Here is a 25,310-nt window from a genome sequence, read left to right as displayed (position 1 = left end):
TTTTTCCCCCTACTATAGTAGTCAATGGTTGCTCTCTCTGCTTGGATAAACATTCTTCAAAATATTTTATTTTGTGTTCAGCAGAACAAAGAAATTCATACAGGTTTGGAACAACTTGAGGGTGAGTAAATGATGACAGAATTTTCAATTTTGGGTGAACTATCCCTTTAAGTTAAGAAAATTGTATTTTTGATTGATTGCTTTCTTATCGTTCAAAACGTCCAGTTTTTTTTATGTTTTAAAATTTTTTTTATTGGTAATGTGAACGTTAAGGGAACATTCCATTTGATAATTTTTCAAATATTTTGGAAATGTTACTTTTCAATGTTTCTGAACATTTAAAAAACGTTAGACAATCGTCCAACTAAAACGCTTCAGAAAAAAACTATGTATAATAACGTTTTGTGCTAACATCTTGAAAACATTATTAAAGACCAGAAAATTTTTACTGTAAGAATGTTTGTTCATAACTTTGAGAGAAGCTTGCTGTCACATATGTTCTGTTTTGACTCTGTGTGTTTTAGTTCTGTTCGATTCTTCATGCGCTCTTCTACACAGCCACCTGTGACAGAAGACCGGACCAAAACAGTAGTTAATTTTGCTGCATTTTCTTTTTCCCCTCATGGATTTACCTACAGTTCAACTGCTCTGCTTGGAAAAAAAGGGATCGTCCACTGGAGGATCATACCCTGGACTTTATCAACCTTGCGTGCCAGACTCGCTATCCAGACCGCTCGCTCTGAGATTTCTTTTACACAAGCCTTAGTGAGTGGTCCAAGGCACGCCTCCCACCGCATTTGTGGAGTGGGTGCTGGCGTGTAACGGAACGCATTTTGCAATCTGCCCGGTTGAGGAAGACATCGCCAGCCTCACTCCGCACCCAGAGACCAGCTAGCCACCAACCATGATCGTGACAGAGATTACGCATGAGCCCAAGTTTGCCCGAGTCTGTCGCGAGTGAGAAGCCAGAGCCTCCCAGAGAGTCTGCAGGTGTTGACTACATCAACCGTTCCCGTGGGGCTGCTCGTGGAGTTCGAGGGCATGGATGGAGCCCCTCCTGCCCCACCGCAGTTGAGGGAATGCTGGATCCGGTCTCTGTGGACATTCATGGAATGGATGAGTTTTAAAGAGGATGCTCCCCTGTGTCCCTTTCCCTTTGGTCCTGCCCCGCCCCAGTATATATCTATGTTGGTTCCGTCCAGTTCTGACTCTCTGGAGTCCCCACCTAGCCTCCCTCTATCATAGCCAGCCGGTGATTCGACCCTTCGCTGGTCCCCTCTAGCTCCCCTACTCATCCATCCACCCTGCTGTACTGCATGGATGCGCATTTGAGTTTCCGGTCACCAGCTCCGTCCTGGCAAGTGGATCTCCTGGCTCCATGTCAGTCCTCCAAGCCCTTAACTCCACCTCGAACCTCCAACCATTCAGCATCTCCACGTTCCCTCAGCTCCACTGGGGTTCTTCAGTCCTTGGACCGTCCACTGGGAGGCGTACCTTGGACCGCTCACTAAGGCTGGTGTAAACAGAGCGAGCAGCCTGGATAGACTCCACCAGGCTACCTCGACCCTCCGGCCCCACCTTGGTCAGGCGCCAATCTCACTACACCGCTTTCTTCCACTCCTCTGGCTACGCCTCGTCCCTCCATCCCTCTGGCTCCGCCGGGCTCCTCCTTCCCTCCAGTGTTGCCTTGGTCCTCGCTCCCTCCGGCTCAGCCCCAGCACTCCGAGCCCCCGTCTCCACCTCGGCCCCAAGAGTCTGCAGTTGCACCTCACCCCTCAGGATCGCTGGTGTCATCTTGGGTCTCCACTTCGGACTCCTCCGTCTCGATCAGTCTTTGCCATGGTATTGTCAAGGGATTCTCCACCATGGCTCCTCCCTCCCTCGATGCCGCCGTGGGCCTACTTCTTGGCTGGTCTCTGGGTCACCATCCAGTTCCCTCTGCTCCTGACCCCTTCATGGCTTCTCACTCCTTCCACTCCCCCAGATTGTTTTGTCTGCCCTTGACTGTGTCCGTCCCTCTCCCGTTCATTGTCCTCCTCCAGAGCCCCCACCCTTCCTCCTCAGTTGGACTGTTACGCACAACCATTTCTAGGGTTAACAAAAAATGGTGTGAAAAGGGAAAAACATCCAGTCTGCGGCAGTCCTGTGGGCGAAAATGCCTTGTTGATGCTAGAGGTCAGAGGAGAATGGGCCGACTGATTCAAGCTGATAGAAGAGCAACTTTGACTGAAATAACCACTTGTTACAACCGAGGTCTGCAGCAAAGCATTTGTGAAGCCACAACACACACAAGCTTGAGGCGGATGGGCTACAACAGCAGAAGACCACACCGTGTACCACTCATCTCCACTACAAATAGGAAAAAGAGGCTACAATTTGCACAAGCTAACCAAAATTGTAAAGTTGAAGACTGGAAAAATGTTGCCTGGTCTGATGAGTCTGGATTTCTGTTGAGACATTCAGATGGTAGAGTCAGAATTTGGCGTAAACAGAATGAGAACATGGATCCATCATGCCTTGTTACCACTGTGCAGGCTGGTGGTGGTGGTGTAATGGTGTGGGGGATGTTTTCTTGGCACACTTTAGGCCCCTTAGTGCCAATTGGGCATCGTTTAAATGCCACGGCCTACCTGAGCATTGTTTCTGACCATGTCCATCCCTTTATGACCACCATGTCCCCATCCTCTGATGGCTACTTCCAGCAGGATAATGCACCGTCACAAAGCTCCAATCATTTCAAATTGGTTTCTTGAACATGACAATGAGTTCACTGAACTAAAATGGCCCCCACAGTCTCCAGATCTCAACCCAATAGAGCATCTTTGGGATGTGGTGGAACTGGAGCTTCGTGCCCTGGATGTGCATCCCACAAACCTCCATCAACTGCAAGATGCTCTCCTATCAATATGGGCCAACATTTCTAAAGAATGCTTTCAGCACCTTGTTGAATCAATGCCACGTAGAATTAAGGCAGTTCTGAAGGCGAAAGGGGGTCAAACACAGCATTAGTATGTGTTCCTAATAATCCTTTAGGTGAGTGTATGTTCTGAACGTTTTGGTAAAGTTTGTGTGTTGTAGTTTTAGTGATTCCGTTTACCTGTCGTTTGTTAATTACCTCATTTAGTCTCTTTATATATATATATAGTATATTTAGTTCTTCGTCCGGTCTCGTTTTTGTGACGTGGATGTGTTACCCCGTGTGTCTGCCCTGTATCCTTTGGATTATTGAATTAAAAGATAATTTTCAGCCACCTGTGACACTTGCCAGAACAATAGCCAAAGTTTTGAGAACATTCCCTGTTAGCTGGGATCAAGTTAGATCTAAAATATAAATTTTACAGTAGATTGTTCTCCCTCTTAAGACTAGAGACTTATGCTAAAACAAAAGAGTTCTCATGCATTTTGCATGCACTACTATATTGCATTGTCACATGCAATGCACAAACTACTTTACTTAGGTATAAATATTAATATGTATTAATGAGAATCATTCTGCCCTATTTACATAAGTGCTTAAATCATGTGCGACAGGACAGTATGTAGGTGAAAAACACCTAATGGATCTTGTTCTCTTTTACAACATATGATCTCTCTCTCTCTCTCTCTCTCTCTCTCTCTCTCTCTCTCTCTCTCTCTCTCTCTCTCTCTCTCTCTCTCTCTCTCTCTCTCTCTCTCTCTCTCTCTCTCATGTTGACGAGGAGCCATTAGGCTATTGCCAGCATAGTTTACTCAGTCTGAGCGCCATAACACTAAACCTAGATGACAGACATGTGCGCTGGAGGTGAAGAAATGATGACATTTGATGATCGGGCAATAGAAGACTAAACACAGACTGCTACAAAGAGATTGAAAGGCTCTACAGAGTGAACATTCACCTCCAAATTATCAGCTGCTCACAAATCAGTCAGCCGTCACTCAGAAATATGGAATTGTGACAATGACACATTTGCTGGCCTAAAGATTCACGGGCAACGAGAAGTTCAAGCTCTTTTTTGTGCCAGAGAATAAAATAAAATAATGTATTTTCATTGTATTAAATAAGAGACTCGGGGAATGTGTGTTCTCAAAGCCACCTGTCCAGTCTACACATCAATGTTACAACCACAGGACCTACTGTATCACTTTTGAATCATCTTAGTCAGGAAGAAAATGACCAATGTCCAAGCACTGCAGCTTTAGGTCATTTTATTTTGAATGTCTTTTAATTAAACATTTCTTACAAAATCTCTAAAGTGTTCGAGGCAAATTTGAACAGTTAAACAATTTTAATCAGATTAAAAGGTCCTCGATTGATCAATAAAATAATCCATATCCGAGTAGTTTCTTGGCTTTGAATTTTTGACAAACACTGCCACCTTGTGCCATATGTGTTGTCCTACAGTCTTCATCCGGGTTCTCTGAGAACAGGAATGACGGAATCAGGTCATTTGGATACTTCTCACATATCTATATTAGCTGAATGCATGTATAGTAATGCATAGCATATTGGACTGTAAATTGACTGAATTTAAAGGATTCCGTGTTGGAATATTATAATCTATCGTGATATGATAATAATAATATTTTAGCTGATTTATGGGGACATAAATAATAGTTAAAAGTACCAGCAATATTTAATAAGTGATAAGTGATTATTAATAAAATGATTAATGTGAAAATAAAAATTATTATTAATCAGTACACAGAAATGTTTAAATAAAAATACAATATTGTATTTTACAAATTTCAGAATTAAATAAAGGACAAATTTAATATGTAGATATTAAACATTTTATGAATAATAATAATCAGTTTAGCTGATATATGGGGACATAAATAATAGTTACAAGTACCAGCAATATTTAATAAGTGATAGGTGATTATTAATAAAATGATTAAATGTGACAATGTATATATTTTTAATCAGTACACAGAAATGTATAAATAAATACAATATTGTATATTTCAAATTTCAGAATTAAATAAAGGGCCAAATTAATATGAAAACATAAGTTCAGGGTACATTTTATGAATAATAATAATAATAATAATCAGTTTAGCTTATTTATGGGGACATAAATAATAGTTAAAAGTACCAGCAATATTTAATAAGTGATAAGTGAATGTGAAAATGTATATATTTTCAATCAGTACACAGAAATGTATAAATAAATACAATATTGTATATTACAAATTTCCGAATTAAATAAAGGACCAAATTAATAAGAAAACATAAGTTCAGGGTACATTTTTTGAATAATAATAATCAGTTCAGCTGATTTATAGGGACATAAATAATAGTTAAAAGTCCCAGCAATATTTAATAAGTGATTATTAATCAAATGATTCATTGTGAATATTATTTTTTTTTTTTCAGTACACAGAAATGTTTAAATAAATACAATATTCATTGTATATTACAAATCACAAATTTCAGAATTAAATAAAGGACCAAATTAATAGGAAAACACAAGTTCAGGGTACATTTTATGAATAATAATAATAATAATAATAATAATAATAATAATAATAATAATAATAATAATAATAATAATAATCAGTTTAGCTGATTTATGGGGACATAAATAATACTTAAAATTACCAGCCATATTTAATAAGTGATAGGTGATTATTAATAAAATGATTAAATGGGAAAATGTATAGATTTTTAATCAGTAAATAGAAATGTATAAATAAATACAATATTGTATATTTCAAATTTCAGAATTAAATAAAGGACCAAACTACATGGTACATTTTATGAATAATAATAATCAGTTTAGCTCATATATGGGGACAAAAATAATAGTTAAAACTAAAAGTACCAGCATATTTAATAAGTGATTATTAATCAAATGATTAAATGTGAAAATTAATATTTTTTTAATCAGAACACAGAAATGTTTAAATAAATAGATATTTATCGCATTGGTCATTTTATTTATTTATGCATTTAGCAGAAATGGGCTCAAAGTCTAAACTCTCGCTTGCTTCACACACGCCCTCTCGCCCCTAGAGGTCCGCCCACTTTCTCAAGGCGGAAGTTGTCATTCTAACCGCTTCCTACTTCCTGCGTCAAAACATTCCGGTATGTCTATGCGGCTCTAACGCTATTTTCGGATTTTAGGAGCGATTATGGCTGCGACCTGCAGCACCGGCTCGGCTACGGAGCCTCCGGGACTAGAGACCCAGTGGAGGGAGATCGACAACCTGAACCAGCAGCAGCTCCGGGCCGGAGACAGTTGGTAAGAGAAACTTCAGCCTAAATAACAAACAAACAAACATTCAATAAACAACAACCACAACACAGATAAAGCTCTAACAGAACTCTGTCAAACTGATAACAGGCTTGGGTTGGTGGGGTTTGAGGCTTTTCGGGGTCAGTAGGAGCCATGCCAGTGTGATTTAGAGAGTTAAAATGATTTAAAGATCAAATGAGAGAGCGAAACTAACACACAGGTGGGGTTTCAGGCCTGATTGGTCGGTTTACCTGGTTAACAGCTTCCAAAGCATCATTAAGTTTTGACATGTCGTCGGTTGTCCGACCACATTCCCAACTCTGCCTGCTTTTAAACCGTTTCATTTTCATTTATCAAATGTATTAAATACACTTGCTTTGAGTTTCACTTCCATCTCTGGAAGGTGTGTCAGTCTGTTATGGGAAAGTCACTTTCGGTTTGGACTCGCTCCTTGGACAGGAAAGGCTTGGTTTGGTGTCCTAATCCGTGTCTGTCACTGTGTAGTTTACATTAAACAAGATATCATTTAAACTGATCTAACCAAGCAGTGCTGAATGTGACTGTATTGCAGGTATTTGTTGGACAAGAGATGGTTTGATCAGTGGAAGGAGTATGTGCACACCGGGGACCAAAACTCATCCTCCTATCCCGGGAAGATTGACAACACTGAGCTCTTTGAAGGTAAATTGTCATATTAATTCACGTGCCCTTATAATCTTCAATCAAAATAGCTTTCTCTCCCTCTTGCAACAACATCTCTTCACTGATGTTTACTGGCGTGAGGGCGGGGCAACCTGTCACTCACATGAGATCGACCAATAGAAAAACCAGAACCATTCAATGAACCAATCAAAGTCCTGTCCTACATTGTTTTTCTCATTCGAGAATCCGTTTCATTTGGATATATGTCACAATACAGGCCTGTAGTCAGCCTAGTGAAAGAGGGGGTTCTTTTTTTTTCTCCAAAAAAGTGGACCTTTTTCAGCACCCAAAAGTTTAAATCACAAATTCACGTGATAGAACATGAAACTAACAGGTTTGTTTCATGTTGTGAAACGTGAATTTTTGAAGAAGTCACTAAATTTACATTTGTACGATCACTAACTTATAATTGGTCAGGAAACAAAGGTGCTTTAATAATTTGGCTAGGTAGTTAGGGGGGTTGGCGGGTATGCTCCCCTGAGAAATTTGATTTCTCTGATCTACATATGTGCATTTTAAGACGTTTGAAGGCCAAAAAATTATGAGAAATAGCTTTAAAACTAAGTCAGTGGGCAGTAGATTATTTGTCAATTCCTGCGTTCTCCTCATCTCCATCACTCTTTCTTTTTCTCTCATTCTCCTTATCTTGCCCTCTCTTCCCCTCCTAAAGCAGTCAACATATTTAGATAATTTTTATCGGTAATTTAACATTTCAATCCTAAAACAGCTGGTAAATATGAAATGTTTAGTTTAGCTGCTTACATCTTATCTCGCACTTTATGAGCGTTCACTGAAGCGTCGCGCTGGAATTTATGCTCAGCTGCTTCTGTGAACATAAAGCCCGCCTACTTTGTTTTGATTGGTCATCTTAAATATTTTGACGTTGACGAGCGGTGACAGACCGCAGGCAGCTCAGATGAGAAGATCTTGGTGCTGTGCAATATCATTGCTGCATTAAAGTAATACTGTATTATTATTAGGCAATTATTTCACAACATTTATAGCCTACACATCGAAAAAAGGTCCGGATTCAAATTTTTGACTGTCATTACTTAAAAGAACACTTGTTTATTACAAAAAACGGACTTAAATTCTGGACCTTTGGCAGTGAGGGGTAGTTCGTTCGAACCCTCCCTGCCTACAGGCATGCAATATGGAAGAAAAGACTATCTGACATGGGCGTAAATTTCATCTAAAAGTTGCCATTTTTGAAGGGGACACAAATAATACAGCCAAAATTGTACTTGTAAGGATATGTGTGGCGTTCTGGTGCACTGGAAAATGATCTTATGTCCGTTTTTCATTTCTCTGTCATTTTATCCAACAACACAATAGTAGTTAAACAACTAAATAGCAATAGTTGTTTAAATAGGAGTTAGTGTAGGTTCACCACATGGTAATATTATTATTAAATTATCTTGCTTCTTCCACATAGTATCCGCTTGTTAAGTCGTGACTTAAGGAACGCCGTTTCTCGGTCCAAGCCTCAACTCGTTTCACTTGAGAATGCCATCGACGGCCGTTTATGAGCGCTATTTATTCATATTAAACATCAAACATTTTAAAAAGTTAAACATTTTAAATACTTACAGTCTATACAACAGTCTCTGTGCTCACAGCGTCACAGACATTAATATTTTAAAGTTTTATAAAAGATGAATCACTGTCTGGCCATCTGGAATTTTGGTATGGAGATAAAGGTTATGATTATATATTTTTATTGTAGTATTACTCCACATTGTGTGTGTATATTATCACCGTTTGTTGTTTTTCTTGTGGTATGAGAGAGAGCGTTTGGACCCGGAAGACTTAACAACCGGATTAAGCAAAACTCAACACAGCAGTCGATCTACAATATTAGCCTAATATGGCGGCGCTTTAAATAGCTGCAGCTCCGATGCTTGCTCCAAACACTTTTCGTTGCAGTGTACTTGTACATGTGTAATGACAATAAACTTAAATCTAATCTAATCTAATATCAGTTCACACATAGGCTTATCGTCGTGTTAGTTGTAGTTGGTACAATAATCACTAAAATCGGTTCCCATAATTTTTTTGTAATTTGTCAATTTATTAATAACTCAGCATCTTCTGTATTAAAGAGAAAAAAATATCTTCATCTGATGTTTAAAGTGAATAAAATAGCCTTAACAGACTACTTGAGTTCCACAACTACTGAAGAACTTTGTTCTCTCCCACCGGACTTAAGAGGGGGGAGTCAAAATGTTTCTAAACTTAAAATGCATTTTTTGCCCCGTTTGCGTTTTTATTGTTTTACTTCTTACACAATTATTTTAAGTATTATATCATTATATTATGTACAATACACAATGTGGAGATTTATGCCTAAACTATCCAAACTTCCGTTTCATGCTGACTTTAAAGGAACAGTTGAGTTTTACCGTTTTCTAATCCATTCAGCCGATCTCCGGTTCCATATTACGCAGCGCTTGTGTAATATCATTGCGCCGCTGCACCCATGATACGGCACAAAGCTCTTGATTATTACACAGGAATGAGAGTATAGTTCCTAACCATATCGGTCTAGAAAATCACAACTTTTCATTTTCCGTCGGTCTTATTACACGATGTAACTAGTACAGAAGAGTCAAGTTTTAAATAGGAAAAATATCGAAACTTTGTTCATTTTTTTGAGCGAGATGTTAACAGTATAATCAGATTCAATGATCTATGCTAAGCTATGCTAAAAGTGCTACCGCCAGACCCGGAGATCGGCTGAACGGATTCGAAAGCGGTAAAACTCAACTGTTTAACTCTAGGGGGGTCGGAAAATGAGCCTATTTTCAAAAAAAAAAAGAGTGTTCCTTTAAGAACAAGATACCATAGTAGTCCCATAAAAATGTTTAATGTCTCATTCTCTGTAAATCTGTTCTCTGTGGATGAAGAATATGTCTGAAAAACTTTGTATGCTTTCTGTAGATTTGGATTCCTACCACCTGAAAGAGAGGCTGTCGGAGAATGAGGACTTCATTCTGGTCCCAGCGGAAGCCTGGCATAAACTCTTGTCATGGTATGACTTGATGGAAGATCATCCTCCTTTGGAAAGAAAGGTAGTGTTAACCAGACTGTGGACTTGTTTTCTTTGTATGGGAGTCCGTCAGATTAGGCAGTGTTTAATTGCCATTAACTGAAGATGATGTGAAAGCCTTCATCTTTCTCTTTCCAGGTTGTTGATCTTCCCAGCACTGTTAAAGTAGAGGTCTATCCTGTGGAGGTCTACCTCTGTCTCTCTAGCAACTTGGAGAGTACCGTAACGGCACGGTTCAGTCGAGCAGACAAGATACGTGAGTAACTATAATGTATAGACTAGTTTCAAAGGCCCTGTGTTTACACCTGGTATTAAAGGGATAGTTCACCCAAAAATGAAAATTAGCCCATGATTTACTCACCCTCAAGTCATCCTAGGTGTATATGACATTCTTTTTTCAGACAAATAAAATCTGAGTTATATTACAAAAATCCAGGCTAATCCAAGCATTATAATTGCAGTAATAGTTGCTCTGTTTTTGAAGTCCATAAAAAATGCATCTGTCCATTGAATAACTGCTCCACGCGGCTCTGGGGTGTTAATAAAGGCCTTCTGAAGCGAATCAATGCGTTTGTGTAAGAAAAATATTCATATTTAAAACTTTATCAAGTAAACTTTCAACCGACCTCCTTCCATGGAAAAGTGTTGAAAGTTGAAAGTGAAACTCAAGATTCGTGACGTCATGACGAGCCGACCTGGTCGTTTTAGTCTTTCGATCGGCAGAGGCACTTTCAACACTTTTTCCATAAATTGACGAGGGAAGGCGGTCGGCCGAAAGTTTACTTGATAAAGTTTTAAATATGGATAATTTTCCTTTCACAAACGCATCGATTTGCTTCAGAAGGCCTTTATTAACACCCCAGAGCCGCGTGGAGCAGTTATCTGATAGGCAGATGCACTTTTTATGGACTTTAAAAACAGAGCAACTATGAATCCAATTATAATGCTTGGATTAGCCTGGATTTTTGTAATATAACTCCGATTTTATTTGTCTGTATATTTGTCATATACACCTAGGATGACTTGAGGGTGAGTAAATCATGGGCTAATTTTCATTTTTGGGTGAACTATCCCTTTAAGGGTGCTTTCACATCTCTAGTTCGGTTCATTTGGTCCGAACCAAGGGCAAACAACTATACATTGTAGCATTTTTCAGCTTTTTTGGTTCCTTTTCACACCACACTGATTGCTGTGGTCCGAACCAGTTGAAACGAACCAAAATGCAGTCACATGACAACATCCACATCACTCATTGGCCATGGCGTATTTCCTAAACTGCGACTGCGCAGGCTGGTTTTGTCCCTGGCCATAATCTATTACATTGTTTGTATACACCACAATATGCAAACAATACATTTCTATAATGAAGCACAGATGCGGCTTGAAAACAGCGCTCTATTGCGCTGCAAACGGCGAGAGCGCATCGTCACTTCAAGCGAAGATCGCGCTGTTCTTGTGAGTTTTCGAAAGTTGGGACCTAATATGGTCATCAGACCAAATTTCTATGAGGCTCCGCCCCTCCTCACTACTCCAAGATTGTCCGCGAGCTGCCATGCTAAAGTGCAAACTGTCAACAAACACTTCCTCATCACATAATGCACAGCGCAGCTGACTACAGGCCATGGACTTTTAGTCCAAAAATGATCAGTACTTTTTGCAGTTGGGTCTGTTCGAGGTCGGATCACGTTCTCACCACAAACAAACCGCTCCAGAGTTACCACCTCTTCAAGGAGCGCTTGTTTGGTCCGCTTTTGGTGCGCACCCAAGTACGATTGCTGCTTTCACACCTGACCAAACAAACCGCACCAAACGGGAAAACCAACTCTAGGACGATTTCAGCTGTGAAAGCACCCTAAGATGCATTTTGGTCGATCGGATCACAAGTGGATGAAGCTAAATACAATTGTAAAATGTTTTGAGCTTGTCCATGTCCACTTTCGACCACTTCCAGAGGTAGTCGAAAAGATTATTTGACCGGATTGCTTTTGTAGTGTAGACGCTTTTGGTCGGATGCGTTCGAACAGCAACAAAAGACCACCTACTCTCCGCCTACTGATCTAACGCATTAACATTATGGGAAGTGCGGTAGCCAGACGGCACTTTAAGTTTGGTTTCGAAGATGAAAAACATACCAAGCACAATGTTCTCTCTGCATTCTTGATTTCTAACACACACTCATATTGTTCGGCTGGTCTGACAGAGCAGAAATGAAAGCTGCTGCTCTCCGTATGTTTTATGTTTTTTCCCGGTTGTGTTCATATGTAAATTGCGTGTAAATTAGATCGAACGATCTGAAAAAGTCCCTACATTTACTCCTCCCATAGACCTTCCCCTTGAAGAAATCAGGACAGAAGTGGTTGAAAGTGGACAAAAGAGACGGATTAAAACACCAGAAATGTGTCTCCCTCATCTACTTTTAATCTGATCGACCATAATGCGTATTAATACCAGGTGTAAACAGGGCCAAAAAGTTTTTGGACATGTATGATTAAGATGCAGACTCACTAGGCTTTTGGTATGTGAAATCTCTGCAATGAATATCAGGATGAGGGCTACTGTTTTTAAATAAGTGATGTATAAAAAAAAAAAACATTTTTAACAGGATTAATAATAATAATAATGAATTCAGTACACTTAATTTTTTTGTATTGAGCTCAATTTATGACGTTTAGATTCTCTACTGGTGTGTATATGATTTGTTCGCTTTACAAATTCACAGAGTTCACCAAAACACATCACCAAAACGAAGAAACTTTGCATGTGCTTTTTTTACTCTCTCATGCATTCACATGCATTTGAATGGCACAAATCTAGTGATTTATCATCCATTGTTTTAGCACTTTTTGTTGCAAAATGACTATGATCTTTCTTTAAATGAACTCTTCATGGTTTGATATTTGTTTAATGTAATGAACACATAATTCACACACTATCCTTCAAAAGTTAGGGGTCTGTAAGATTTTTTTCTAAAGAAGGCTCTTATGCTCAACAAGGCTGCATTTATTTGATCAAAAACAGTAAAAACATTGATATTTTAAGATATTACCATTTAAAATAACTTTTCTATCCTGTGATGGTGAAGCTGAATTTTCAGCATCATTACTCCAGTCTTCAGTGTCACATGATCCTTCAGAAATCATTCTAATATGATGATTTGATGCTTAAGAAACATTTATGATTATTATAAATGTTGAAAACTGCTGCTGAATGTTTTGTAGAAACAGTGCTAAAAAATGTTCATGAATCTAAAGTTTGTAAAGTCAGGCATGTATATGCCTGATGAAGGCCAGTAGACCGAAACGTTGCTAATAAAAAGTTTTCATATTTTTTGCAAGTACTGAAAGTGTGCGGGATTTCCCTTTATTCGTTCAGATGAATATAAAGTTTAAAAGCAATGTCATTTTTGCTCATTTTAATGCGTCTTAATTATTAATTTATTTCAATAAAACAACCTTTCCTCAAACATTTTCGAACATTAGTGTATGTCAAGTGTATCAAGCTAGATGACAGTAGCCTCGATACCTTATCATAGCTAAAGAATGAATAAGGCCTGATGAACAGCTTCTGAATGTCTTCTTCAAAGCATCAAAGGTTTAACTCATTGCCACTTTATTTACAGAATGTTATTCTCGCAGATCTGTTTTATTTTTGGCATGTAGTAAACCGATGTGTGAAGCCCCTCAGGACTTTGGCAGCCTGGTGTATCTGAGCCACACATCTGTGAATGTGTGTTTTCCTCAGGCATGTGTGTAAATCTCTCTCTATCTGTGTTTCATAGACGCCATACATCAAAAGATACGCCAGCATTTTAATGTGTCAGAGACTGCAGAGAGCCGACTGTGGATGAGGAGTACGGATACAAGCTCAGAAAGGCTACGCAACCTTAACATGACTGTCCTAGACGCCTGCCTGAGCTCCGCCATGGTAAAATACACACCTATCATTTACACTCCTTAACTCTGATCATATTGCATAACCGCTTGGTGACATTTACAGTAATAAGCACTGCCTCGTCCGGCAGGTTTGTCATATAGACAAACTTTGCTACTAGTACTTCAACAATGTGAGTGCTTTGTCATGGGCCACCCTGCAAGTGTTTGTGGGTGTGTTGTCCTAACATGCTCCTCTCACACCACAGACGGTGATTATGGAGATCAGGAATGCCGATGGTACGTGGCCCACATCCAGGCCTCAGATCATGTGAGTTTAAAGACACCAGCTTCCTTGTCTCGTGCACTAGCGCAAGTTTCCTTTCTGTTTTGTTTATGTAAATGGAAAGTAATTTGTCTATAGCATAAAACACACAAACATCCACACAGGGTTCATCAGCCCCATTCATTTAAATTTGTAACTAGTTGTAGTAGGTTAGACAAATAAATTTTACAAAGTTAATCCTCTGGTTTGGAGAAAGCGTGTCCTTTCAGTAAATCGCCGGGATTGTGTTATCTACACCTGCTGTCGAAGATATTTTATGCCCCTTATGCCAGAGTCCAATATCTCTAATCATATTTTGATGGACTGTGATGGTTTTAACTGCTCCACTAGGGCTATGAAAAGGTCAAAGATAATCTTTAAAAATCAAAAATAACCTATTTTAAATCAAAGATAAACTTTAAAAACCTTTTATAAATTGTGTTTTTTTTTTATATGGTCATGGTAGTTGGCATGGGGCTAAAAAATAATAATTTTTATGTCCAAAAACTGTATGGTGTTGTTTCATATTGGTTTTACAGCTTTTAAGACAGCATTAATTCATTATTAAACAAGATTTCTGATTTTACCACCCAGAAAATGTCAGGTGGTGCGATCATATATTCATTTAAAATAATATACATATGATCATTGTAGTGTCTAAAATGCATATCACATGGTAAATTCCCTTTCCATTTCTTTATGTATGGCCCTTTTAGTCCAATTCATATAAACGGATACTTTTAAATGTGTTCAAAAACCCAATTTTCCATAAGGAGTTTTTATGTTTTGTTTTTAACTGTAAAAATTATTTGTATACATTATATAATGGTTTACAGTTATATTTCTTACTTCATTTTGCAATTGCAGTGGGAATTGATACTTTTAAATGTAAATTTGCTGGTCGCACCACCTGACATTTCAAACTCAATTCAAATCTGACAGGCATTAACTTGGACACCTATACAAATGTTTGACCATGTGCTCAAGGTTATATATTTTTTTTAATCAAATACACATTTTTATAATAACACATTTTCAAAGTTTTCCAGGGGTCATACCACCTGACATGATAAGTTGAATCAACCTCATCATTACTCAAAAATGTCAAATTATGTAATATTTATGGGAGGGTGACTAACATTGTTACTGCATTAAAGGGGTCCTCTGGGGTCTTCTGTGTGATGTCATAAGCTGTCACATGGTTTTAACATCGCATAAAATGGCATTTTTATGTCGGTCGCTCTCCCTGACATTTGGAGAAGTAAATGTTTCGGATAAAAGTTTTTTAATATAATAGTTTTGAAATAGGACTGATACACTATTTCCCCTCATTTATAAGGAATTGAACGTAAAATCATGCCAAACTATTTGATTAAGAATTTGACTGAGAAAATTAACCGTTTTGTTTTCTGCTTGTACGTTTGGACGGTTGCACCACCAGACATTTTTGGTCTTTCAAACACCACAACTCAAAAAGTCAATTTAATTTAAAAAATATTAAAAGGGTTTCTTATAAAGGAAATATGGAAAATCAATTTGATATGTGACATGTATTTATTAAAATTCTTTTTAGTAAAATAATGAATTCGGACACAAAAAATACATGTCATGTCATGACCCATGTGTATATATATATCAGTTTAAAAAGATATGGGACATGTTTTAAAGAGGTCATATCATGAGGAATCCTATTTTATATGATTTATTTTTTTAGAATTAAGGAGCTTAATGTATTATTTATCCTTTGTTCAAAAAGATTTATTTAAAAATGATTGAAACTAGGCTGCAAAAATCCCTTGATCTGCTCTGCCTCAACCTTATTTGGTTACGCTTTATTTCAGTAGTTCACATTAGACATTCTGCTTACTAGAAGTAACTTTGCAACTACATGTCAACTAACTTTAATTAATTTGCAAATACATATCATCTAAATCTCATTAGAGTATTAGTATACTGTTAGGTTAGGGTTAGTAGAATAAGTTGACATGTACTTGTTACTTATAACAAAGTTACTTATAGTTAGTAGAATGGACTACACTTTATTTTAAGGTGTCATTGTTACAGTATAATTATATATTTAAGTACTGAGTAATATTAATTAACAGCATGTACTTACTATAAGGTTAGGGTAGGATTAGGAATTGAGTTGAGGGTTAGTTGCATGTAATTATGCATAATTGACTGTTATTACTATGGTAAGTTCATGTAACAAGGACACTGTAAAATAGTGTTACCGTAGAATGCCTAAGTGGGATATCGAAATAAAATGTTACCCTAGATGTCAGTGTAGAAATACATGGATCGTGTGGTGAGAGAGTCATATAATATAAATAAAAACAATAATGTAATGCATAGTATAAATATAGATCTGCTGAAAGTGTAGCAATTCTTAAAGGTTAGCCATCAAAGAGAGAGAGGGGGAAATGTTCTTATAAAAATAAATTACAATGGTTCAGAAAAGACCTCAAGAAGAATTAAAACCTAGCAAGCATTTCCGTAGAGAACTTTCAAATCAAAAGTTGGCATGTGGCTATCATAGTCAGAAAGGCTGTTTTGGTGGGCAGCTCACTGGGCGTTAAAAACATAACTGTGATTTTATTGAATATGTGGAATTAATATGTAATTTTGTGTCTCCAGGCGAAACTCTGGTGACGAGGACTCGTATCGAGGCCCTCCTGGAGTGTGTGGCCTCACGAACCTGGGCAACACCTGCTTCATGAACTCCGCTTTACAGGTCAGAGGTCATGCACTGCTGAACACGCAGTCATATATCTTTTACAAGAGGATCTATGAGGCTCGTTTTAAAGTGAAGTGTGCATTTTTTTCCCCTTAGTGTCTGAGTAACACGCCGCCACTGACTGAGTACTTCCTGATGAACTTGTATATGGAGGAGCTGAACTTCACCAACCCTCTGGGCATGAAGGGTGAAATTGCAGAAGCCTACGCAGATGTCATCAAACAGATGTGGTCAGGGAGGCACTATTCTGTGGTTCCCCGGGTATTTAAGGTAACGTAATTGTAGTGATCACTCTGCAGTCTGCAATAGCATTTTTTTAGTGCAAAACTTGTACGCGAACACCAGCAGAGCTGAAATCATTTTGTCCTTTTTGAATCTGGTTTGCAATATTTCTTTCATATCAAAAAATATTAATATGCAGGAAGGACTTTAAACAATAACGTTACAATAAGATTTTTAAATGTTTTTGAAAGTCGTCTCACCATTGCTGCATTTATTGGATCATAAACACAGTACTAACAGTAATATTGTGAAATATTATTAGCATTTAAAATAACTTTCTATTTGAATATGTAATTCATTCCTGTCATCAAAGCTGAATTTTCAGCATGATTACTCCAGTCTTCAGTGTCACATGATCCTTCAGAAATCACTCTAATATGAGGATTTGCTACTCAAGAAACATTTATTCTTATTATTAATGTTGAAAACTGAATATTTTTGTGCAAACTGATACATTTTTATTCAGAATTCGAGAAAAAGGAAATATTTTGTAACATTATAAATGTCTTTACTGTCAGTCATTTATAGGCTATAGACAACGTAATTCTGTTTATTTGAGTTTAGTTTTTAGTTTTGCTCTATTAGTAGTACAGAAACTAACCTGGATTGCTTTTGTGTGTCTGTGCAGACGAAGGTCGGCCACTTTGCGTCACAGTTTCTGGGCTACCAGCAACACGACTCCCAGGAGCTGCTGTCCTTCCTGTTGGACGGTCTACATGAAGACCTCAATCGGGTCAAAAAGAAGGAGTATATTGAGCTCAAGGATGCTGATGGCAGACCTGACCAGGTGCACATGAACACGACAGTACACAAAGAATATCTTGCATAGTGTGTACCTCATACCATATTATTAGTGACGCAACACACAAGATTCAGTTTACTATTTTTTTTTATTATATAATTTAGGGCTGGGTAAAAAAATATTAATCGATTCGCATTTTTACGAACCGATATCCATTCTTAAATCCCAAGAATCGATTAGTCATCCTGTTTTCAGAGGATGAATAGAACATTGTAACGCGCCTCCCATTCAATAAATCGCAATAATCTTTGTGCTTTGTTACTATTGATATGAAACAGTCTCAGATTTAAAATTACGTCCATTTTATTACGAAATACAAAAACATAAATACCGTTTTGGCGCTGTGGTGTGAGATCGCTCTGGCTCAGCTCAAGAGAAGCGGCACATAAACTGATCTTCTCTTCTGTCTTAATACCAGTTATAACGCGAAATAAACATGACTGAGCATCTGAAAGTGTGTTAAAAGATGATAGAGTAAAGCTTAATCCATATCATGTCACATGGAATCGCTCAATCAGTGTTTCAACCGTAGAAAGACATCAGTAAAACAGCTTGTAAACATCACATTTACCTCAGAAAAACCATATCCAGTGTCCATAAACTCATTAGTCAGCTATAATGAACTCTTGAGAGGAGCATTTTGATAAATGTATGCATCAAATTACATAGGCTATTCATTATAATTTTTAATATTCCTCAATATTTAAAGGGTTAGTTCACCCAAAAATTAAAATTCTGTCATTAATTACTTACCCTCATGTCGTTCGACACCCGTCAGACCTCCGTTCATCTTCGGAACAGAAATGAAGATATTTTAGTTGAAATCCGATGGCTCAGAAAGGCCTCCATTTACACTCTCAAGACCCATAAAAGGTACTAAAGACGTCGTTACAAAGTCCATCTCACTACAGTGGTTCTACAATAACTTTATGAAGCGACGAGAATCGTTTTTGTGCGCAAAAAAATCGAAATAACGACTTTATTCAACAAGTTTCTGTCTTCCGCCTAGGCCTGAACTCGTGAACTCAAGAACCCCCACGACGCATGTGCGAGAATATGACGTAGAGCCGGCGTTTCGACACATGACCCGGAAGCGATGAGCTTTGTTTACAAGCAGAGGAAGACGCGCCGTATCTAAGCTGTTGAATTCTACATTGATCGTTCCGTACATCAAACATCGTTCGTAAATATGTCAGCTGATTTCGGCGAAGAGGAGGACTTGAATTTTTTGCCCAACCGTACTTATTCGAACCTGAATATACAGAAAGTTCAGGTCTAGGCGGAAGACAGAACTATTCTCGTCACTTCATAAAATTATTGTAGAACCACTGTAGTGAGATGAACTTTGTAACAACGCCTTTAGTACCTTTTAATGGGTCTTGTGAGTGTAAATTTGCCAATGGAGGCCTTTCTGAGCCATCGGATTTCAACTAAAATATCTTCATTTGTGTTACGAAGATGAACTAATGTAATTAATGACAGAATTTTCATTTTTGGGTGAACTTACCCTTTAATGCATCTATGAATAAATCTGTCAAGTTTTTATGACAGCCACCATTTAAATGTTTATATTTAAAAAAACAAATTGGAGTAGAAATATGATTACGTAATTGTAAAGTTAATATTATAACTTTATTATTATTAAAAAAACATAATTGTTTGTAGACAAATCAGTTCATTTTTACCTTCAATATTATAGTAGGCTTCAACCGACTCCCATAGTTTACAGCATTAGTTCAGAGATTTGTTTTCTTTGAGAAAATTTGCCATGTATATCCAAAATTGAATAGAATTGAATTGCAAGCTTGTGAATCGAAATCGAATCGAATTGTGGAATTCGTGTCAATACCCAGCTCTAATATAATTTATTCTTTTATATTATTTAATTTAATATATTATTTAATAAAAGCATTTTCATGGTTAATTAGTTAATAAGTCATTGTTAATGTGTAATAAAATTATTGTAATAAAAGCACTTTATTTTGATGGTACCCTTTAGACATTGTGTTGACTATAAGTAACGTTGCATCTACTCTCATTAGAGTATTATTAGACTGCTATTGGTATATCAGCTAACATTTTATTTTGATGCCAACAGATACTGACTATAAATAACTTTCCAAGTACATGTCAACTTATTCAACTTACCCAAATCCCTGACAGTCTAGTAGTTAGTTAGTTGACATGTAGGTGAAACACTACTTATAGTCAAAAGAATGTCTACAGGGGACCATCAAAATAAAGTGTAACATAAAATTCTGTTCTTTTTTTTATTTTGAATGGAAAGTTTTCATTCATAATCATTTTAAAAACCATTGTTATTGGCCTGTTTAGTTATCAATATCTGTAAAATCCGCTATTTGTTGACCGCTTTAATATAACCATGTTTAGAAAACTCCACAAACAAAACAAAAGCGTTACTATGGGCGTCCCATTTCTATTTGTGTGTTACAGGAAGTGGCTGAGGAAGCGTGGCGCAACCATCTTCGGCGAAACGATTCGGTCATCGTTGACACATTCCATGGGTTGTTTAAGTCGACACTGGTGTGCCCCGAGTGCAATAAGGTCTCTGTGACTTTTGACCCCTTCTGCTACTTGAGTGTGCCCCTTCCAGTCAGTAAGGAGAGGGTCATGGAGGTGTTCTATGTCTCACTGGATCCCATGGCCAAACCAACACAGGTGTGTATTGTTATATAAACAAAAAAAAACTGGAAAATACCATTATGCTCAGTCATTTCTGGCAGGAAACGCAGCATATGTGCAGCACGACAGACATGCTCATTATGAGTGAGCCCATGCTAAGAGTTTGGCAGATGTGAATGATGATCTGTAAACAGAAAGAGGAAGACAGCTGGTGGTGTGATGATATCATCAGAACCAGTTTAGCTAAGGGCAAGTTCTGTTGAAGAGCGCTTAGTAAGGATGCTCTAAGAACAACTGCTTTACGTTGAGTTTTGTTCATCCTGATGACTGATGAATGTGTCTGTCTTCCCTCTACAGTATCGTCTGATTGTCCCTAAAGCTGGCCGAGTGATTGACTTGTGCACTGCCCTCTCTCAGGCAACAGACGTCCCACCCAGCCAGGTTCAAACTAGTTTTTTCAACTATTGTATGGTCTTGCTCCAGAGCACATATCATGTCTGTTACATAGGGGTGTAACGGTACACAAAACTGACGGTTCGGTACGTTACCTTGGTTTTGAAGTCACGGTTCGGTAGAGCAGTTTTACAAAATTGCTTTTTACTTATTTTTATTAAACAGTGGTTTACTGAAAAAAGTGTCTGTCCTTAAATTAATTAAATTATAACTAAACGTTTATTGAAGATATTGCTGTGTAAACTATATAGGGAGCCCTTACTTGCACATTAATATTAAAGATTAACAACAGAGCCCAAACTGTTAGCCTAAATTCAGTTGCTATTTATTTTTAGGTATAATAATCAACACTCATAAGCTTCACATAAGGCTGCTTTTGCATGAATTTCTAAATCTAATTTCTAAAATAGTTTTTTCTCCAATTCGTTGTTGAAATATAATCATTTATACACAGTGAGTGTAATTTTCATGACAGGTTTATTTAAACATACATGAAATAATCAAGACATCACTAACCGTTTAAGTAGAATATAATGAATATAGGCTAATATAGTGCATATATTTAGCAAAATAGTGGATTTCTCCAGTGAACTACCAGTCGTGGACACTGAATGACTGCCTGAGGTAAATGTGATGCAACATGATATTGTTTACAAGCTGTTTTAATATTGACGTCTTTCCGCGGTTGAAACACTGATTGAGCGATTACATCACATATGATACGTTTCAGTGTTAATGTATCCTCAACATACCTTTTAAGATATTAATTCATGTTTATTCTTTAGGAAGAGATGATCGCGTTCACGCGCAAATGCGCTCGCAGCGGCCGCTTGAGCTGACGTGTCTACAGTGATCAGTCGTCACATTAAAGAGCGTCAAAACGGCATTTATTGTTTGAATTTCGTGATAAAATGTACTGAATACTTAATATGTTCGTGTGGGAACGTGTGTTCCGCGCTTAAAGTCGACTGTTAAAGATTGCATTCGTAACCGTTCGGTACACACGCGCACCGAACCGAAAGCCCTGTACCGAAACGGTTCGGTACTAATACGTGTACCGTTACACCCCTACTGTTACACCATCATTGTTCTGCTAGACCCCTAAGATCATCCCAGAGTTTGCTCTTACATATTCCAAAATCACGGTTGAAAACTAAAAGAGATTGTCTCGTCTTTGGAACAGTCTTCCCTTACATATTAGATCCTGTGACTCTGAAACACACACCTCTACATGGTGGCATACAATTGCCCCTAGGGTTTGAGACTGTTATTATGTTATGTGCTTATCGAGTAATTTTTAGACATGTAAAGCACTTTGGCCAACTTGTGTTGTTTTTTAAATGTGCTCAACTAATAAATGTTGATTGATTGAACTATTGAAACGTTGAATTGTTGTGACAATTCAATTATTGGATTTGTTTAATCATATGACCCTGTATCCTGATCCATGGTGTCAAGAATCCAAACTCATTTTAGCGTTGATTTACTGCCAACAAATGTTGTATTTGCTCGGGCTAATAATTTATCGGCTCTCCGCAGATGGCTGTGGCTGATGTGTTCAATCATCGCTTCTATAGGATTTACCAAGCTGACGAGTCCTTAAGCTGTATACTGGACCGGGACGATATATTTGTGTAAGAGAGGACTGAGTAAACTGCTTTAATCGTACAAACACACACACATGTACAGTTTTCATTAAGCCAGGTTCATTGGATCTACCAATTTAACCTGTTAATTAACTTATGACCATATTGTTTATGAATGAATTTGATGGTAATATTGGTATATATATTAACTGGTTATAAGGAAAAGGGGAACTTAGTGAATTAAAACTGAATGCGTGTGTGTGTGTGCATGCGTGTGTGTGTGTGTGTGTGTGTGTGTGTGTGTGTATATATAGGGTTTGACATTAACACCCGGCAAATGCACTTTGGTGGATTGAATTTGATATATAATTTACACATTTCTCAATTGTAGTCTTTTAAAAAGGCAGGGTTAGGATTGCATGTATTGTGTGTAATTTTACTCATTCCCGCAGATTTTGTACTCGCACCCAAAATGTGCGCACATAAAGCTGCCTTTAGTTCGTTTTCATTGCTTGTCACTTAAACAATCAAATACACACAAAATAATTTCAGAATGCCAGTCTTTGCGAGAATTCACGTAAACACAGTCAGTTATGTTTTAAGTGAACGTAAACCGTTGCGAAAGAAAACGCATGTCTAACAGTATAATGGATCTGTGCGGCAGGTCTTAAAGTGACAGTAGCCTAATACGTATACATGCTGTCAAAATATCTATATGATCATTTTCCCTCATGCTCTCCACAGATGTCAGAATTGTAGCCAGTGGAAATGCTGAGTTAGCATGATCCTATTAGACTCTCATACATTTCGTTTGTACAGAGAGTCTGGCCACTCTCCGTTGACAAGCATTAACTTCCTTGAAGGCGGGTACTCTGTTGAATTTTAAAACTATTGGCTCTGCCATAACCAATCGCTAACGTTTGTTCATGACGTATGTCATCTCAAACTAGCGCACGACATCAACGTCATCTTTCTCAGCCACTCCCTTTGTTCGCTGATTGGACCAGTTAACATTTGACCGGAGAAAACCAGAGAATATATCGCAATCCCAGATGGAGTACTGAAAGAAAATTAAAATTGTACGTAGGAGGGCGGAGCCAAGCTAATGCTGGGTGGATAGCAACTTCGGAAAACAGCCAGAAAATAGCCAAACTGCCACTAGCCACAGTGGCTGGTGAGCAAAAAAGTTTATGTCAAGCCCTGATAATATGTATATATTGTTATTAATATATTATAATTTTTTGTTGTTGTTAGTGTCTGACTTTTTTTTTCTTATAAAAATATAATGCATTCAGTTTTAATTCCCCTTTTAAGGGAAAAAAGCCTAGAATAATATGCATCATTGGTGCATCTGGAGGCAATCAAGATTCAAGATTCAAGAGTTTTATTTGTCACATACACAGTTATATACACAATATACAAATGGCAGTGAAATGTAAACAGGTCCGCTCCATGGACAGTGCAAATAACAGTTACAAGAAACACAAGGGGAAGTTGAAATAGAAATAGAATAAAATTAGAATAAAAAGTATTAACATAAGTAGAATTATAAATAAATCAAGTAAAGGATACAAATAGGAAATAAGATAAAAATAAAAATATAAAAATAAAAATATAAAATAAGTGGATATGATAAGTGAGATAAACTGTAGACTTAAAAATAAGTGGTTAACATAAAATATATATATATAAATATATAAAGAAGTATAATGGATGTGTAAACAGGAGTATGATGTGCAAACAGGTTTATTACAGGTTGTTACGCAGTAACAATAGGAACGTAAAGTGCAGTGCAATGGCAGTATGTGGATGTTAATGTTAAAAAAACTGGATGTTTATGCGTGTGCGGGGTGAAGTGAAGTCACGTGACTGAGTTTAGGAGTCTGATGGCCTGGGGGAAGAAACAATCGGCTGGTTCTCACTGTGTTTTGTGGTGTGTTGCTGCAGGTATCAGCTGAACAATAGCTGTATGGATCTGGCTGATGAGGAGGTGATTCTGGCCGTCTACATGCGTGAACGCTCACATTACAGAGATTACGGCTCGGGCAGCAACAGCTACAGCACCTCCCTGTTCGGTCACCCGCTGCTGATGTCTGTGCCACGCGCCCAGTGCACACGGGACGATCTATACCAGCTCCTCCTCAAAAGACTGGCGTAAGTCTAACCGGTCATATAGGGGTTTGTCACAAGCTACATTTGACTTGATATTGAGGTCATTTACTTTTCAATGTGCTGTAGTTTTATAGTTTTTTTTACTGCAAAACTGAATCTTCTTTATTATTGACCATAGATTTTTTACTGTCTGTATATGCACTCTAAGGCCCAATCCCAATTCTATTTTATACCCCTTCGCCTTCCCCTACACCTACCTGTTCCCCTTGCCCCTTGAAACAGAGTGCCAAGGCGTAGGGGTGAAAATATTCCCCTTAGAAATGGGACACCACTACTATACCATTACACGTCATCATACCCCGTTTCTTTTATTATAAAATCCTGTGACATTTGACCAGTATGAACAGCAATGAAGTGTGTAGGCTATATCGAACAGAAATCAGACGCAAGCACGTTTAACAAATTACTCACTCCCAACAGAGTTTTGCGCTGTATTTGGACTTAATAAAATGGCGCTCGTTTTCAGTTCAAA

General features: G+C 37.8%; 1 protein-coding gene across 1 annotated transcript in view; it reads left to right on the top strand.

Moving 5' to 3' along the window:
• Window positions 1–6,037: 6,037 nt before the first annotated feature.
• The window catches only part of usp11 (ubiquitin specific peptidase 11), a 36,598-nt gene continuing 17,325 nt past the window's right edge, over window positions 6,038–25,310 (top strand). The window contains exons 1-13 of the mRNA XM_079827991.1: window positions 6,038–6,224; window positions 6,790–6,899; window positions 9,861–9,991; window positions 10,108–10,225; window positions 13,748–13,893; window positions 14,108–14,169; window positions 16,801–16,897; window positions 16,997–17,170; window positions 17,811–17,969; window positions 20,439–20,663; window positions 20,985–21,068; window positions 22,620–22,714; window positions 24,614–24,820. Coding sequence (XP_079684117.1) covers window positions 6,115–6,224; window positions 6,790–6,899; window positions 9,861–9,991; window positions 10,108–10,225; window positions 13,748–13,893; window positions 14,108–14,169; window positions 16,801–16,897; window positions 16,997–17,170; window positions 17,811–17,969; window positions 20,439–20,663; window positions 20,985–21,068; window positions 22,620–22,714; window positions 24,614–24,820 — 1,718 coding nt within the window. The 5' untranslated portion in view covers window positions 6,038–6,114. The remainder of the gene's footprint in view (window positions 6,225–6,789; window positions 6,900–9,860; window positions 9,992–10,107; window positions 10,226–13,747; window positions 13,894–14,107; window positions 14,170–16,800; window positions 16,898–16,996; window positions 17,171–17,810; window positions 17,970–20,438; window positions 20,664–20,984; window positions 21,069–22,619; window positions 22,715–24,613; window positions 24,821–25,310) is intronic.

Source organism: Gobio gobio, assembly GCF_949357685.1.
Source record: "Gobio gobio genome assembly, chromosome: 10".
Classification (NCBI taxonomy): domain Eukaryota; kingdom Metazoa; phylum Chordata; class Actinopteri; order Cypriniformes; family Gobionidae; genus Gobio; species Gobio gobio.
This window is presented reverse-complemented; position numbering and strand designations above follow the sequence as displayed.